Source organism: Panthera leo, chromosome E3, assembly GCF_018350215.1.
Source record: "Panthera leo isolate Ple1 chromosome E3, P.leo_Ple1_pat1.1, whole genome shotgun sequence".
NCBI classification, from domain to species: Eukaryota; Metazoa; Chordata; class Mammalia; order Carnivora; family Felidae; genus Panthera; species Panthera leo.
The window spans coordinates 39167600-39185786 of NC_056694.1; the positions used below are offsets into that span (position 1 = coordinate 39167600).

At 53.4% G+C, this 18187-nt stretch overlaps 1 protein-coding gene and 1 long non-coding RNA gene across 4 annotated transcripts in view; one reads left to right on the forward strand and one right to left on the reverse strand.

The window, feature by feature from the left end:
• Positions 1–285: 285 nt before the first annotated feature.
• Positions 286–18187, forward strand: part of LOC122210248 — a 28417-nt gene continuing 10515 nt past the window's right edge. Inside the window, exons 1-5 of one of the 3 annotated variants that reach the window (XR_006197979.1) lie at positions 286–500; positions 1562–1745; positions 2484–2637; positions 5706–5943; positions 15769–15849. This is a non-coding gene — a long non-coding RNA (uncharacterized LOC122210248). Of the gene's footprint in view, positions 501–1561; positions 1746–2483; positions 2638–5705; positions 5944–10852; positions 10952–15768; positions 15850–18187 lie in introns of those variants that run through there. The other 2 variants (XR_006197981.1, XR_006197980.1) reach the window with 2 other exon arrangements.
• The window catches only part of LOC122210246 (ATP-binding cassette sub-family A member 17-like), an 87887-nt gene continuing 71520 nt past the window's right edge, over positions 1821–18187 (reverse strand). The window contains 10 exon segments of the mRNA XM_042922850.1: positions 1821–2139; positions 2650–2723; positions 2864–3054; positions 3321–3491; positions 4552–4739; positions 10909–10979; positions 10982–11102; positions 11897–12022; positions 12623–12801; positions 15325–15483. Coding sequence (XP_042778784.1) covers positions 1864–2139; positions 2650–2723; positions 2864–3054; positions 3321–3491; positions 4552–4739; positions 10909–10979; positions 10982–11102; positions 11897–12022; positions 12623–12801; positions 15325–15483 — 1556 coding nt within the window. The 3' untranslated portion in view covers positions 1821–1863.

Sequence of the window (18187 nt, forward strand, 5' to 3'; positions counted from 1 at the left end):
ACACCTTGAGGGGATGATGAGCCATTCTCACTCCGCCCAGTCCCCTGGGGAGCCCCAAACCGTGTCCCTCAGCTGTCTCCTCTCCTTGTTCTTTATGTCCTTATCATTTTATTCACCAGGAGGTAAAGTTCTCTCATTTAAAAAAAAAAAAATTTTTTTTAACGTTTATTTTACTTTTTTGAGACAGAGACAGAGCATGAATGGGGAAGGGTCAGAGAGAAGGAGACACAGAATGGGAAACAGGCTCCAGGCTCTGTCAACACAGAGCCCGATGAGGGGCTCGAACTCCCGGACCGCGAGATCATGACCTGAACCGGAGCCGGCTGCTTAACCAACTGAGCCACCCAAGTGCCCCAAAAGTTCTCTTAATTTTCAGCAAACTGTGGCCCTTGCCCCCATTCTACGCCTTGGCAGGAAGAGCCCTGGAGGCCCGGCAGAGCAACGAGCCACTTGCAGAGGATGAGAAGGGCCCATTTCCCACTGGACATCCACTTGGGAGGGTGAGACAACTCACTGGAAAAGTCAGGGGCTCAGGGAAGTTCCTGGCTGGAATAAGATGGCAGTTGAAGACGTGGGGGTGAACAAGAAAAAAAATTCAAGGGTGGCCGGGTGCAGAGGCGGGAGTGAGCCACAGTGAAGTAGGCCGAGAGCCTGAGGGGTCCCACCATTCAGTGAGAAACGAAGAGGAACCTCCAGAGGAGAACCGAACACAGCGGCCATGGGGGAGGGAGAGCTGGGAGGGGCTTTCATCAGGGGGGCAGGGAATACCATGAAACGTCACATAGCAGTGACATGGAGAAAGGATGGAGAAATCAGTGGGTGTGGCAGCCAGGGATGGGACGGTGCTGTAATTTGGGGTGAGTGGGGATGGGAGGTGGGAAGTGTGGCAAGTGTGGTCGGGGACCGCACCACTTTCCCCACTTTCCCCCTCAGCCTGGCTGAGAAAGCAGGGAGGGAACTACTTGCAAAGGAGGAGCTGAGGGGGCTTTCCAGAAGGGACAGGTGTGACCATGCTGGAGAGAGAAAGGCTACAAGATGGGCGTGTCTCAGAGCAGAGTCCTGGTGACAAAGGGCGCAGCCACGTGTATCCGTGCTCTTGGCTTGAGGGCGTAGTGGCCTGGAGCACACAGGCCTTAGCTTTGTGGTTCTCACACGCGAGATGCATCAGCACTTGTGAACACGGGGTGCTTACAACACGGCTTGCTGGGGCTCACCCCAGAGATTTCCGGTTTGCCAGGTCCGGGGTGGGGCTCAAGGATCTGAATTTCTAACAAGTTTCTGAACGATTTAGAAACTGCTGCTTGGGAGCCCTCCCCTTTGAGAACCTCTCCCTGAACTGAATCTTGGCCTACTACATGTTGACTCTGGAAAGTTGACCCTAAGTTCCAGGTTACTCATCCGAGTAACACTTCATGGGCTGATGGCAGGATCACACGCGGGCTGACCCCTCATATTTGTAGGGACCGGGACAGAGTACAGATGGAGCTGCACAAATCCAAGTATTGAAATAAAGGAAAATTGTTAGGTTGGCAAACTCATCAACCTGTTCTCTTACCTGCAGAAGGTGCAGTGTCATGACAACTGTGGTCACCCCCAGGCCACTGAGCCTTGAGAAGACATGGCAGGGGGTCACCTGAGGCTGCTTCCACAAGCCAGGTCTCAGTGAGGCCTCGGGCCACTCAGGTGGGACTCAAGGGGATCTTTTCCCACGGCGATGCACCTGGGCTGTCCACCAGGCCTCCAAGGTGAGAGGTCCCAATCTGATCTAGAGCCACCCCCAACCCTCGGCCCCGAACTGAGCTCACTGGGTGTACAAGCTATCTTTGTACCCCTCGCAGCCCATGGCAGGCTGCACACTCTTTATTACAGCAAGACAGGTTCTGAGGGAAGTGGGGAGGGAGGCTGGGAAGGAGGCTGGGAGGGAGGCAGGGAGGGAGGCTGGGAGGGAGGCAGGGAGGGAGGCTGGGAGGGAGGCTGGGAGGGGGGTGGAGCTGGCTTTGCTTGCTCTGGTTTCTTTCCCTCTTGGGTAGGGGGCATAGGGTAGGTGAAGCTCAGGAAAATATCCTCCAGGGAGACTTGGTTGACAGAATAGTCATCCAGCATGAATTTCCTCTTGGCTTGCTCCAGAATGTCAAACACCTGTGGGAAGGAGGGAGGCCACCATGGATGATGGGCACAAGGGAGGGGAGGAGGCAACAGAGGGTGGAAAGAGGGAGTATCTCTAGGGGTGTGATAAGGCCCCCAAAAGGCCCATCGCTTTTTCAGCTGCTCCCAGAGCACCTCCCCAGAAGTGAGTCCTAGGGAGTCCCGCTGCCTGAGATCTCAGGGAAGGGTCCCTGGCTGGGGACAGTGGCAGAAGGCAGAGGCCCTGATTGGATCTCTGGCTTGCTGTGGCCCGGGGCACGTGGCATCCCCTCTCGGGCCCTGCTCCCCTCTCTGTGAAGTGAGGGGCAGGAGGAGCTGATCTCTGAGGTCTCTTCTAGCTCCCACATCCTATGTTCTATGAAATCCATGTGAATGTTGCCCTGGAGACGGAAAGAACCTGCGGCAGCTTTGAATGCAATTTACATGCAAGAGGGAGAACAGGTCACCCCAGAAAGCCCGTGACGTCTGAGGTTTGCTCCCTCTGATGCCCAGGTATGTGCTCACCTTGGCCCAGCTGAGGTCCTCCCTGGGCAGGTGGTAATGGACCATCCCTTGGTGCTCAGCCTCCAGGACGCTGCCTGCACGAAGGAGACGCCGTGTCCCCGTGAGGGCCGGGCTGTGGGGGCCAGGGGAGAGCCTCCCGGGACCCTGGAATCACGGCCCTCCTCCCGGGGGTCGCGGGCCCGGGACTCGGCAGGGATGAGGCACGGAGACACACCTGGGAAGGTCAGGTTCACAAACGCCTTGAACTCCTCCAGGGCCTCCTGCCGCCCTTCGCTCCGGACCTTGGCCCGCAGGGAGTAGCCGCTGCCAAACTTGCTCTTGAGGTGCTGTGGGCTGCCCAGGCACTTGAACTGGCCCTGCACCATGATGGCCAGCCGGGTGCACAAGGCCTCACATTCTTCCATGCTGGGGAGAGGGGCAGAGGTCTGACACGGGGCCGGGGGCGCCGATGCCTGCCTCCCACGTCAAAGGCTCATGCGGGCGGGCCGGTGTTGTCGGCCAGATCGAGCTGTTCCCGATTCCCGTGTTTGGAGGGTGGCCCACATGGTTAAGCCTGGGGACTTTCCTCATTGACTCTGAATCAGCTTCTGGCAGGTCTTCTGTCCACCTAGCCCCTCCCAGCCAGCTCTTGTCCTAGCTATTCCATCGACCTCTAGAGACCCCGGCTCTACCTGTGGGTGGTGAGAACAATGGCCTTGCCAGACTTGCGGGCTCGTGCCACTGTGCCCCAGAGCAGGCGCCGGGCCACGGGGTCCGTGCCAGTGGATGGCTCGTCCAGCAACATGACTGAAGGCTCTCCAATTAGGGCGACGCCAGTGCTCAGCTTTCGTTTGTTGCCACCACTGGGGGCAAAGTGGGGAAAGGTTGGGGTGAAAGGCAAACATCAATCAGGGGTAGCCCAACACTCCCCATGCGTGGGCGCACACACACACACACACACACGCGTGCGGGCACACGCACATGCATGTGTTTTCCTTTCGGTTCAGAAAGTACTCCCCAGCCTCTAGTGGAGCGTTAGTAGTGTGGTCCCCCAGTCCCCCACCCTCCCGTGAGGTTGCATTGTGACTTGGCTGTCCATTCAGTGTGTAAGCCATTGCCCTGGACACAGGGACACGTGGACATAAGGTGAGCACATGCTTGATGAGTCTTCTTTGAGGGTCTCTGCAGTGTTCGGGGAGTAAGGGCAGAGGGCCATTTTAGTAATTTTTTTTAAGTGAACACATAGCATTGACAGTGCGCAAGGGGCTGTTTTAAACTTTGCAAATGTTGACTCATTTAATCTACCAAAAATACAAGGAAGTACAAAAAGCTGCTTGAAATCAACACCAGCAGAGAGGGAAGAGCCAAAGATGACAATCACCTGACTCCTGGGCAAGTCTGATTTCCCAGCTCCGGGCGGGGGGGGGGGGGGGGGGGGGGGGGGGGGGGGGGGGGGGGGGGGGGGGGGGAATGCTGCCGCGAACCGCCAGGGGGCGCTGCACACAACCCCAGCGGGTCCTGGGACAGAGGGGAGGGGGCGTGGCCCTGCTTGGCGAGCTAAGCCAAGCGAGTTGCTGAGTATGGGTGGCAGCGGAAGACTGAGGCTTGTCAGCAAAACGTGAGCAGTTCAGATGCCTCAGACGCAGCAAGATAAGGTCATGTGTGAAATGGGAGGCTGCCAAAAATCAGAAGCCCTCTGCAAAGTGGCAGGTGCCATCTGCTTGTGCTCGGCCACCCACCTGCTAGGGGGCCAAGAGGAAAGGTGCCTCAGGGCAGCCCAGGCCATGGTCCATTCTTACGCCTCCCACAAATCCACACAGTGGCAGGGACTGCCCTGAGCTGATGGCCCTGGCCCTGCACGGAGGAGAGCCGGGCACGTCTCACCGGTGGAGGTGGCGGGACCGAGGGAGCCCCAGATCTCACCTGTAGGTCTTCACCAGTTTGTCAGTGTAGGTGTACATGAGTAACTCCTCAAGAATTTGTTCCACGCAGGTGCCGATGTGGCGCTCGGGGATGCCCCGGATCCGGGCGTACATGACCAGCGTCTCCCGGCCCGTCATGTGGTTGAGCAGGGTGTCAGACTGGGGACAGTAGCCCACCCACTGCCGCACCTGGTGGGGGGGAGGCACGTCAGAAGGAAAGCCGCCCGCTGCACGGGGGGCCCGGACGCCTGCCCTGGCCTTGCCCCACCCCGGGCTCCTGCTCTGCCCCGTGCATCCCCACGTTTGCCATGTAGACAGACGTGTGCCCGGCTGCGGCGCTCGCTGGCGGGGTCTGTGGACGGGGCACACGAGGGGCCCTTCTGCTTGGCCAGCATGAAACCTCAGTGCTCAGCGCCTGCCTGCCTCGTGCCCTTCCAGGTATCATGTCAGTAGAAGATGGTTAATTTTCCCCCCTTATTAGACATATAAGCTACAAATAGGTTTTCTTTATATTCACACGAAGACTACCAGGACCTGGCGTGGTCAGGGTGGTGTGCACCACCAGACGTTTCACGGACGTGTGCTCTCCGCAGAGGACCAATCGCGTCTTGTTTTTGCCAAATGTATCATCCCACGTCTACCATTTTGCAAGTTACTTTTCTAGCTCAACATTATGTCTTTTTTCTTTAATGTTTGTTTTTGAGGGAGAGCAAGAGAGAGTGCAAACAGGGGAGGGACAGGGAGAGAGAGGGTGATAGAGGATCCAAGCAGGCTCCGTGCTGACACAGGGTTTGAACCCACGAACTGTGAGATCATGACCTGGGCTGAGGTCAGTCGCTCAACTGACTGAGCCACCCAGGTGCTCCTCAACATTATACGTGAAAGATCTTTCTCAGTCAAGAAATGCCGTCCTACCCCAACTCAGTTTAACTGCTACTTAGCCATTAGGGGAGGGTTTCTAGATTTTATTTAGCTGTTTATAAAAAAAAGTCAGGCACGTGTCAGTTATTTCCAAGGTTCTGCCTTTATAAACGTGGGGTGAACTACCCTGGTTTGCGCCCATGGTCAGGTGCTCCCCTGGAGTACAAGACGAAGATAGTAGGGAGCCATTTTTGAAAAACAACCAATGCTGTCCTTCCTGTCTTCCCGCTAAAGATGCCAGACTGCTCTGGACACCACCGTCTGGGGCGGGGTGGGCGGCTCTGACCGGGTGCAGACCTGAAAACCGCCTGGATGGAATGAACTAGGGGACAACGTGCCAGGACATCCCACAACCGAGGGCAGGGCTCCCCCTGAAGACAGACGCCACCGGGCAGGAGCAAAGTGCCGGGAGGAAACACGGACTTGACAGAAGAGGCTTCGAGCATCTCACTATGAGACATGAAGATTTCTGGTAGGTTGCCTTCATTGGGTGATCTTCACCTGCCGTTTCTTCTATTTCTAGTTTGCTGAAAATCGTCTATGATCATGTGTGGGACGGGGTTCCTATCAAGTGCTTTTTCAGCATCTGTTGATAAATGGTTCTTTCCCCCGCTTTGATCTACTAAGGTAGTGATTTCTGTTGGTGGGTTTTTTGCTCTGGAGCCTTAATCATGTTCCTAGAGCAAACCTGACTTGATCATAATTTTTATTTTCTCAACTCCTGCTGGATTTACATCAGTAATTTAGGGTGTTTATGTTTTTCGTGAAACTGGCCCCTGGCTTGTTTTAGATACTGTCCTTGCCTGGTTTTACCAGCTCCCGAGCTGGGCAGTGCCCCGGCTTCTCTCCCAAGCTTCTGCAGGGCTTCTGCTACAGGGACATGATCTGCTCAGTGGTGGCTGGTCCTGTCCAAGAAGGGGTAGATCTTTGACCTTCGTTTCAGGTCTCTACAGGTTTTGGTCTGTACAGGTTTTCTATCTCTTGAAACAGTTTGGGGGTAGAAGGCTTGAGAATGTGATGTGATCTAGAGAAGAGGAAGGAGTGTGGTGTTTCTTACACACCCGACTTGGCAGTAACCTGCTGTCTCCACGGCTCGGCTGGGTGCTCACGGAGCCCCACTCGGCACTCGGTGGTGCTGTGGACCGAGGACGACCCCTCATCGGAGCCAGCTAATTCTGGGGCAGTGAGCAGGTCTCACAGAAATGCAGATGGACTCTCGGGAGTCACAGCTGATGCTTGGAACACCAGCACATCCTGCCAAGAATATATTTTAGCAAATGAAAAGAATGCTTGAAAGTACTTGTCCAGATCAAGGGAGGCAAGCAGAAGGCTCACAAAGGGGGAAGAGCAAGGAGTTTGCTGCCGAGAGGGATCTGTGTGGGGTTCCCAGTGGGAAGCGCAGGAACGGAAGTGCAGGCTTAACTAGATTTAAATTCCACGTTTCTAATGGTGAGGTCACGTAGACAGCCAGGAGGTGATGTGCAGATGGGTTCTGGGAGGACTGGAATCCGATTTCCGGGCAGATGTGTTGTGTTGTATTTTAATTTAATGTAATTTAATTTAATTTAATTTAATTTAATTTAATTTAATTTAATTTAATTTTATAATATGTATATGTATTCTATGTTTTTATGTTTATTTTTGAGAGAAAGAGCGTGAGTTGGGGAGGGGCAGAGAGAGAGGGAGACACAGAATCCGAAACAGGCTGCAGGCTCCGAGCTGTCAGCACAGAGCCCGATGTGGGGCCCAAACTCATAAACCGTGAGATCATGATCTGAGCCGAAGTCCCAGACTGAGTCACCCAGGTGCCCCCTTAACATTTTTTTTTAACTTAAGTAGTCTCTGCACCCAACATGGGGCTCAGACTCATGACGCTGAGATGAAGAGGCACAGGCTCCACCGACTGAGCCAGCCAGGTGCCCCTGATATGTGGCCTTTTCTAATTGGCTTCTTCCAGTGAGCATCGTGTCTTTCAGGCTGTGGCACGTGCGTCAGCATTTCATCCCTTTACGTGGCTGAACGTTGTTGCATCGTACGCGTGGATCACGTGTTGTGTATCTGTGGATCCACTGATGGACCTTTCGGTTCTTGTGAAAAATGCTACTGTGAACATCCACATGCAGGTTTTTATGTGGATGTAGGTTTCCATTTCTCCGGGGTTCACGCCTCCTGGTGGAGTTTCTGGCTCGTGTGTCGACTTTGTGTTTCATCGTTTGAGTATCTTCCTGGATCATGTTTTCCTTGGGGCCTTCAGTCCCTTTGTATTTAACATACTTACTGATGTATTCGGATGTCGGTCTGCCCACTTATTCAGGGCTGAGTGTTCCACGTATTCTCGTGTTCTGTGTTCCTCTTTCTCCATCACTTCTCATCCTCGGTCACATTATTGTTTTCATTTCCCTACAGTCCCCCTCTGTGGCTTATTCCTGGCCCCCATTCTTGTGCTCGGGGAGGAGCAGAGAGAGAGACAGAGACAGAGACAGAATCTGAAACAGGCTCCGGGCTCTGAACTGTCAGCACAGAGCCCAATGTGGGGCTCGAACTCACGAACCATGAGATCATGACCTGAGCCGAAGTCGGACACTTAACCGACTGAGCCACCCAGGCACCCCATTAATATTTGTATGTATTTAAAACTTCACGAGAAACTATTGTTATAGCTTTGTTTAATCAAAACTCATATGTTCCCCCCCCCCCCTTTTTTTAAATCACTCTTCAATCCTTTCTGCATGACTTTGAGCTTCCTTCAGGGATGATTTTCCCTCTGGGTAAAGGTGGCTCTCATTTATTATCATTATTTGGTGCACGTACACTGGTGATCAGTTCTGTCAGTTTTTGCTTATCTGGAAACGTCTTCTTACCTTCTTTTTACAGCATGGCTTGACTGCATGTATCATTCTGGGCTCGTCGTTAGCACTTGTGTCATTTGTAGGGTGACATTCTGTTGTCTTTTGGCCTCTTTCCTTTCTGTTGAGAAGTCATCTGCTGGCCCAAGTGTTGCTCCTTCCAAAGTGGGTCCTCCTGTGTTTGTGGTTCAGCAGTTTTATGATCATGTTCCTAGGGATTTATTTCTTTTAATTTCTCCTGCTTAGGATTCATAGGGATTTACTTATTTATAATTTGATGTCTTTCATAAACTTGGGAACATTATAGACATTAAGTTTTCAAGTCCCACTTTGCCTCATATTTGTGTCCTTTCCATCTGAGACTTCAGTTACACATACATTAAACCTTTTCACCGCATCCTCTGTATCAGATTATTACGTATGGCTGTAAAACACATAACTCCAAAACGTAGCTGTAGTTTGTTAGTTATTTGGTGGTTTCTGCAGGTCAGATTGTGAATCTGGGGGCAGCTTGGCTGGGTGGTTCTGGGCAGGGTCTCTCATGAGGTGGCCTTTAGGCTCTCTGCCGGGCCTATGTCACCTGAAGCCTGGGGGATCTGCCTCTGAGCTCCCTCTGGTAGCAATGGGCAGGCCTCCGGACCCTGGGGCCGTTCCCTCCACAGGGCCCTGTGAGCGTCCTCATGATGTGGCAGTCAGCTTCCAGCAGCCTGAGGGATGTGAGGGAAGGGGCGCATTCCAGACGGAAGCTGTGGGCTCTCTTCTCAGCCAGTCTTGGGGCTGACACCCCATCTCTTCTCCACCGTGTTGCTGGTTGCATAGACCCACCCTTGGCCCAGCACGGGGAGGGGCTGCTCAAGGGTGTGAATCCCAGGAGGAGGGTCCCTCGGGCTGTCTCCACTGTGTGTCATGTTCCTTGCCTTCTCCTGGATAGCGTCTGCCCTTTGACTCTCCAGGCTTCACTCTGTAATATCCTTCGGAGGCGGGATTTTGTCTTGTACGTGGACCTGCTTATTTTTTATTGCTTACCGAGCAATGCTTTGGATAACTGTTTGTGGAAATCGTTTGAAGCCACAGTGATAGCATTTCCTCCCAGAGAAGATGGATGTTTGCCTCCAACAGGCGTCTGGGAGCATTGGCGGCTCAGGGTTCCGTCAGCCCCATTTCGGGGACTGAGACCAGGCCAGGCCTTTGTGCGATCCTTGGATGAGCTTGTCTACATGTAGCTCGTGTCTACAGCAGGGTGCAGCCTTGGGGGTCCATCCTCTAAGAAAGGATGCGCTCGCCCAGAACTCAGTGCCTGTCACTTCGGCGCCAAGAGCGGCACTCAGCTCCCAGCCGTCTGGGCCGGACCTGGTTGCCTCCCTGGGCCTCTCCCCTCTTCCCTCCTAGCTCAGTCTTTGCCATCTTTTCAGCCCCCTGGAGGTGTTTTCAGAGTTTGGTCCTGTTTTTCTAGTTATCACCAGGAAGGCAGTCAGGGATATGTAATTTGCTGTTGCCAGAAGCCTGACCCGTAATTTTTACAATGGTAAAAAAAAGATAAAATGAGCAGTAAATGTTTCACAGCCGTGAGAGGTTTATGTTGGCTGCGGTTGTCTGGCCAGGCTCTGTACCGGGCAATACACGCTCTTGAACGCGCCTGTGTGGGCACTTCCGTTCTCTCTCTGAACACAATTTTGGTCACGGACACTGCAGCTGATTGGAAGAACTTCCCGGTGACACGGTGGCTGGTGCCGTGGAGTGCAGGTTCGATTATGCTGCCGCAGGTTGGTCTCTTCCTCTGCCTTCCACCGCCGGCCGCTGCCATGTCCCTCTCTGCTCCCTGCATGGTGGGGACTCACTCTCGTGACCAGAGCTCCTGGCCACTGAGAGTCCTGGGCCCAGCACAGTTGTTAGCACGTCCAGGCCATTGTTGAATTGGTGCTGGTAGTTGAGGTGGGGACTCTGAGAAGAGGATCGGGTTCGAGGGGCTCATCATGTAGGTTTGGGTTGAAACTGGGAGACGTCTGAGTAAGGCCGACTAGGAGGCGTGCGTGTGCAGGTCTGATGCACAGGGCTGTGGTGGCTACGGGGGAGGCCGAAGACGGGGGGTGTGGGGGGGGTAACGACCAAGTCAGGCAGGGGCAGCGAGTATGGAGCAGGAAATACAGAGGGCTGGTGTTGCAGCCCTGAGGAGTCTGGGAAAGAAGGGTCATGGTGGGAAGGGCCAGAGGAGGGGGGAAGGCTACAGCTCTCAGGGGGGACAGTCCGCATTATGAGATGCCCCGCAAAAGGCAGGAAAGGCCAGCCGGGAGGCTGGAGTGGCCTCGCACGCGCAGGGGCGCGGCCGCAAGTCTGCGGTGTGTGCAGGGGAGCGGCCGGGAGGCTGGGTGGACGCGGGGCCGTTTGGGAGGGATGTGGAGGGCTGTGAGCAGTCGACACCAGAGATAGGGAGCTCAGAGAAGAGGTCTAAGGGGGGCCGTGGGGCTGGGAGGCACGTATAAACCTGATCCACGGGGGTCTTCTGAGACCAGGCGCACCCCTGCGTCACACCCCCAGGTGCACTTTCGCGGCCCCTCCTCCGACACAGCTACCCCGTCCCGGTCACACCCTACCTTCCTGAGGTGAGAGCTGATGCTGAGGCCCTTGATAAAGGCGTCCCCAGAGGTGATGGGCTCTTCCCGGTCAGCATTTTGAAGATGGACGTTTTCCCAGCTCCGTTGACACCAAGAAGGCCAAAGCACTCCTCTGCCTGGACGGCGAAGGACACCTTATTCACGGCCAGCAGGGGCACCTTCCTGCCGTAGACCTGATGTGCCCAAGACAGAAGGCGCTCGGTGAGGAGGCCGGGGATCAGCAGCCCGGAGTCTCCCCTGTGCTTGTCATCTCCATTCTGGGGCAGGTCCCGGCTGCCCTCGGGGCCCAGGGGCCGGTGTGTGCCAGGCTTGGCCTTGCCTTCCCTCCCGGCAGGGTGAGGGAAGTCTGCTCTCCTTTTTCCCCTGCGAACCCGGAGAGCCTAGTTCTCCAGGGTAAGCCTCTTCCCTTCTGTCCTTAAAGCATAACCCCTTCGATGTTGCCTGTGTTGTTGGTTTGTTGGTTTGTTTTGGCCACCAGTGACTACAAAGCTACAAAGTTCCTGGATGTTTGAAGGGTCTCTTGGTAAAATTCTGGCCGGAGCTCTGGGGCAGACTAACCAGGTTTGCTCTGAGCTGTCTGACACTTCCCCCAACACGGGCTCCTCTGCAAACTGCCTTCTAGATCCTGGAGAGGGTCAGCCAGTCCTGTCCAACCTTGAGGCTTCCTGGGGTTTGGGGCTCCGGTGCCCTCCCACGCTAGGCCCTCCTGTCCTGCAGGGGACCCCCAAAGATGTGACGGAGGGCTGAGGTGCTAACGCCTGTCTTTGGGCACTCTGGGTGCAAACAAACTCGGATGCGGTTCATTCACAGAGGACATGCCCCTGCCAGTCTGTCTCAGTCCTTGGCGGCTGGAGCTAGCAGACAGGGCCCCTCCCCCGCCCAGGCAGCAGCTTCCTTATCAAAGGGCCACCCGAAGAATGGTCTTCGCCTTTGGGATTCTTTGCCTTTGGGGCACGTCTGATGTTACCTTTGACACGTCTTTAAGAACAAGTGGGTTTTCCTCAAGCAGCTTTTTCAAAGAAGTCTGGACCATTTTTGCCTCCTTTTGCACATCTTGGTCTCTGGGCACGGACGTTACCTTCTGCAATGTTACCTGCTTTCCCCAGACAAGGGTGGGAAGGGTGAGCGCTTTTGCGAGGGCGGGAGGCGGAGGCCTCAAGCACACCCCACCGCCCCTTCCCCCGGGGCCAATGTGGGTATTCCGGACCAAGCTCACAGCCGTGTGGCCAGGGTATGGTGGACGTGGAAATTCCACGTGGCTTTTCCTTTTGAGGAAAATTCAAAGACTTGAAGCCTGGGGATGTGAAGGCACAAGTCCGTTTTCTAGAGTTTCTAAAGTCCTTGTGGGACTTTTGCCTCTGGAAGATTCTCAGACCAAGAGCTGACAGAACAGACCTTTCTCCTATCAGGCTCCTGGAGGAACATGGGGAAGAGGCGTTCCGGAAAGGGGACTGGTTTTGCTTCTGCTCTGCTGACCAGCGTCACAGGAGCCAAGCCATCCCTCCCCCCTCCCTGTCCCTCCAGAGCCACGGGGGTCCCCGGGACTGGCTGTCACCCCCTCTGCCCTGGGGGTGGATTACGGTCTCCAGACTCGCTCAGATGCTGAGAGTCAAGGCCACTCCCGACCACAAACAGGAGGCCGTGAGCCAGCCCGTTCACCCGTGCTTCGAGAGTCACTCTCTGACCCACTCACCGATTCTTGCTTCCCGTTGAGGTCAGAAAACCTGGCTTTCAATTCCCGCAAGACATTGGTTTCAATGAGGAAAAGCAGGATGAGGTACACAGACCCCAAGACGGCGAGGGCTGCCAAGTACTTCCCCATCCCGAGGGACTCCCAGGCGTAGACGCTCTCCTGGACCATGTATCTCTCTACTAACGAGGAAAAAGCAGGTGTTACCAAACTTTGGGTGGTTTCCCGGCTTTTCCTCACCTTCTACCTATAGTGGGCAAATTTCTACCAGAGCGAGTACCATTGGAATGCCACATGTGCGTCACCAGTGCTGTCACCACATCCCGGCAGATGGTAAACATGAACTACACTTTGCTTTTCTTGAGACAACCCATCATCTGTGCAAATAATGCAGTAAAATCAAGGACCTCGCCCTGTCCACATGACAGCTATTTGAAATGCAAGATATTTATGCGTTTGGTTCTTTGATCTGTCTTCAGTCCCCTACAGCTTCAAACAACCAGTCACGTAAAAACATTTGAGAGCCTCTATTCCCCTCTTTTTTTTTTAATTCTTAGAAAATATTTTCTTTTTAATTTTTTAATGTTTATTTATTTTTGAGAGAGAGAGAGAGAGACAGATCGTGAGCAGGAGAGGGGCAGAGAGAGAGGGAGACACAGAACCCGAAGCAGGCTCCAGGCTCTGAGCTGTCAGCACAGAACCTGACATGGGGCTCGAACTCACGAACCACAAGATCATGACCTGAGCTGAAGTCTGATGCTTAACCAACTGAGCCACCCAGGTGCCCCCTCTATTCCCCTCTTTTTAATCTGATCTGCTTTAAGATTTTTCTTTTAAATATGTGTATTTTATTAAAAAAAATTTTTTTAATGTTTATTCTTGAGACAGACAGCATGAATGGGAGAGGGTCAGAGAGAGGGAGACACAGAATCCGAAGCGGGCTCCAGGCTCTGAGTTGTCAGCACAGAGCCCTATGTGGGGCTCGAACTTATGGACTGTGAGATCATGACCTGAGCCGAAGTCGGACACTTAACCGACTGAGCCACCCAGGAGCCCCTAAATATGTGTATTTTAAAATTATGCTGTAAATACACCCTGGGGAAAAGGAACGTGGACGAGGGAGAGAATAAAGGTACTTCTCCACTCACCCAAACTGTTGTGATAGTTTTGTTTAATCCTTCTACCCTTTCGAGATACGATCTTTTACAATATAAATGGAGTGATACCATGCATTATTTTCTCCCACTCACTAGTTTCATTTAATAATGCGTAATGGACATCGACCGTATCAGGATGCAGAGATCAAAATAATAAAGATGTCTGGCGATGGTAAACACAGGGACAGTGATAAGAAGCAGCATTATTGCAAGTCGGCTTTGTAACTCCGCTTGTGGTTTTCTACACCACTGAAGAAACTGCATAAAAACAATGACCACTCCATGATTCTGGATACACAACACACAGTAACTGAAAGGGAGTGGGTACGGGTGGTATAGGAGCAGTTTTTGTGTTATGGAAGTTAAGCTCGCGCAAACTCAAAATGCAATGTCAGAACTGAAGGGTGTGTGGTGACCACAAGTTAGCTCTAGAATACACGTGAAAGGAAGTAAGAAATTAAGCCATTTCATAGGAGGTACCTAGGGTAGTTGAATTCACAGAGTTAGAAAGTGAAATGGTGGCCGTAGGAGGGGGCATCAGAGTTTCATGGGGACAGAGTTTCGGTTGTGTAGGGTGAAAAAAGAGACAGGGGCGCCTGGGCGGCTCAGCAGGCTGAGCGTCCAACTCTTGATTTCAGCTCAGTTCATGATCTCGTCGTTTGTGAGTTCGAGCCCCGTGTTGGGCTCTGCAGTGACAGTGCAGGGTCTGCTTGGGACTCTCTCTCTCAAAATAAATAAATGAAACTTAAAAGAAAAGTTCTGGAGACGGACGGTAGCAATTGCTGCACAACAGTGTGAATGTGCTTCATGCCGCTGAACTTATGCTCACAAACGGACAAAATGGTAAACTTTATATACATTTTGCCACAATTGAAAAAAATAGATAATTTTGCAAGGTGTTGGAGAGCATGTGGACGAATTGGACCCGTCTTATATCGCTGGCAAGAATGTAAAATGGGCGCAGCCACCACGGAAAGCAGTTTGGTGGCTCCTCAAAGAGCTAAGCCACATACTCGCTCGTAGGTACGGACTCCAGGGAACTGAAAACACGTCCACGCGAAAGCTGGAACATGGATGTTCGCGGCAGCACTATCCGTAACTGCCAAAAAGTGGAAACAGCCCGCATGTCCATCACCGGATGAATACACGAACGAATTGTGGTCCCTTCACACAATGGAATAGTATTCAGCCGCCAAAAGGGAACAAAGTACTGATACCTGCTACAACGGACGTGAACCTTGCAAACATTACTCCGAGTGGAAGGAGGCACACATAAAGGACACATAAATCACACATACTGTGTGATTCCATTTATATGAAATGTCCACAAGAGGCAGATCCACAGAGACAGAAAGTAGATTTTGTGGCTGCCAGGGGCTATGGGGAGAAGGGAATGGGGAAGGAGTGTGAATGGAGGGCGTTTCTTTTTGGTGAGATGGAAATGTTCTCGAACTGGGATCGTGGTGTTCCTCGTACAGCCTTGTGAATATGCCCAGACCCGCTGACTTGTATCCTGTAGGAGGGCGGATCTCCATTTGCGATACTCACAAAATTTATTACACTCAGACTGGCTCAGGTTCCTGGTTTTGCATAACTTCTGGAGTCCGTGGTTGTAGTGTAAGTTGAAGAGAGCCATTCCCAGGCAGTGGCCGGGGAGCATTAGGAAGGCATGATCCAAGGACTCCGAGACCCTGGTGTGGCCTTGGTCTGTGAGGGTGACAGAAAATAGTAACTCTCCTTGCAGCAAGGAAGAGGGCATGTCCCCTAGCACACGTCTCTCCGGGCTAGCTGCCTGTCTATCTACGCCAAGGATCTGATGTCTATCTGTTATCTGTATCTGTATCTGTTATCTCTCACCGCACTGTCACGCCCGGCCCCAGACCAGAGACCTGGTTCCCCCTCTGCGGTCACTCAGCCCCCACGCCGTGAACAGTTGTCTTCTGCAATGCTTCTTGAGCCTGCGTTTCACCCCCACTCCATCTGTTCCTGCAGACGTGTGCCAAAATGCTTGGTGTGATTTTTGGGAAACCCAGCAAGAGCTCAGCTGCCTCGTGAAACGCATCTGCGGAAGGGGTGAGTTTAGAGGCCGGAGGGAGACACGGTTTACAGGGGAGCTGGGGCCTGACCACAGGGTCTGGTGGGCCCGCTGTGAGGTTGTCTGAACGTCATGGTACAAACGGATAACGAGACTCGGGACCCGCCTCTATAGTTTGTGGAGACAAAAACCATCATTTGCGATGCTGTACGTCACCACGTACCTGGAAAGGCCACAAGAATCAACCAGAGTAAGAAATGAAGGCAAGGTGAGCCAATTGGCTGGTTGTGAAGTAAATATGCAGAAACTGGGGCCCCTTAGAGGTTTAGAGAAACCAATTTTTAGATTTGTGTTACGTTAAAAAAACGGAATACCGAACGAGGTTGTAAAGAAATTGAGCTACGTTTAAAAAATATTAAATGTTTATTTACAACAAATAAACAAATGTGTTCTGTAAAAGCAATATTCTACACCTAAGCTTATTACAAGAGGACAGATGTGTGGTGCATGCACGGGGCATGGTCCGGTACCGGACCGTGTTGATAGTTCACGCACACCGCTGAGTCCCGCCACCATCCCCCCGCCCCCGCCCCACCTCGCCCCGCAACGTGCAGCCCCAGCACAGTGTCACCGACAGAAAGGAGGAACCGAGGGGCGGGGGTCGGGGCTCTCATGTCACACTTTGTGGCTCCAGACCCACGGGGAATTCGGGGGAGCCCAGGGACACGTGACTTGCAGATGGCCTGGGGAGAGGCTGAGCCAATTATACGAGAGGAAAGAAACTATACTCTCAGGACTTGTGTTTAGAGCCTTACCGCTTTTGGGTATCAATCCGTGAAATTCTTGCCGGGGGTGGGGGGCGGCCACTGGGGTGCATGATGAGTTGAACTTGGATACGAGGCGTCTCAACCAATGTGTGCTGGCCGCTGAGACACGGCCCACACAAGGGGCAGGAAGCAGAGTTTAGGGCCACCCTTACGTGCTCGCCAAGGTGTGGGTACCGAGGCCCAAGGGTTATGGCTCCGGTGATCAGGCTTGAGCTGCACCTGAGATGGTAACCCGGCAAGACAGCTAGGAAGGTGGCAGAGGTGACTGGGAGGGAAGCGCAGAGGACCATGGCCTCCTAACTTTCTCTCTTTAGAATTTTAAATTTGGAAATCTAGCCTGGAGGCTGAGGGGGAGGGGGAGGGGATAGCTGCCTGAACCCCGGGCTTGCAGCCCCCCCCCGCGTGGGTGGGGTCGTGGGTGGGGTCGATGGGAAGGCTTAGCCACTACACACACAAGGTTTTCGAGCCCGGCCTAGGAACCAACAGCCTGGCGGTGTCCCCGGGCCCTGAGCGGGGCGTGGTTGGAAGCTGAGCGGGGACACCCCCTTCCCCCAGCTCACCCTAACCAGAATCGGAGAGAACATCCACAAGCAACGCATCTAACTGAAGAGGCAGATATTCATGGCTCCTGCTTACTTCCCTTTCTTCTTTCTGGATCCTACCCCAAAGCTGCTTAAAGCCCAAGCACGTGGTCACGAACCATCCTCCGTATCTTGCCCCCCACCCGAAGGCGACTCTTCTCCGCTGCACTCTGGGGCTGGACCCACTCCTTTCCGTGTCCTGTACCTTCTGTCCTGCTTTGCCCTTTCACCTTGCTGGCCTGTATCTTTCCGCTAGCTTTCCAAGAACGAGACGCAATGGGTCACGTTTCTCCCGGCTGTGTCTGAACGTGTCTTGATTCTGTCCTTCCGCTTGGTTGAGACCGGTGAATGGAGCTTAGGACTTGTCCGCTAGGAGGCATCTGAATTTAAGGCGTGGGTGCTCTTTCCTTCAGTTTTGGATGTTTGATGGATCCCTTCAGTCGAGCTTGGTTTGTTTCCAACTCTGGGAAATCTTCTTGCTTATTTCTTTTGTGAGTTCCTTAAGCCCACCCTCTCATTGTGGAACGCTTCTCCATTCACAGCTTGGCATCTCCTGGACTCTCTCACGGCACCTGCCTTTGCTCGCACCTTCCTGGTTTTCCTCCTGTCTTTTTGCTCTACTTTCTGGGAGGTCGACAGACCGTCTTCCAACCCTTCTGCTATATGTTTACGTTGGCAGTCAGCTCTTTCTTGCCCTCAGAGTTTTTCTTCCTCTTGGAAATCTGCTGGGTTTTTTAAAAATGTTTAATTATTTTTGAGAGAGCGAGAGAGAGCGAGAGTGTGTGTGCCCACGTGCACGAGCGAGTGGGGGAAGGGCAGAGAGAGAGGGAGACACAGGATCCGAAGCAGGCTCCAGGCTCCGAGCTGTCAGCACTGAGCCCGACACGGGGCTTGAATTCACAAGCGGCAAAATCATGACCTGAGCTGAGTCAGACGCTTAACCCACTGAGCCACCCAGGTGCCCTGGA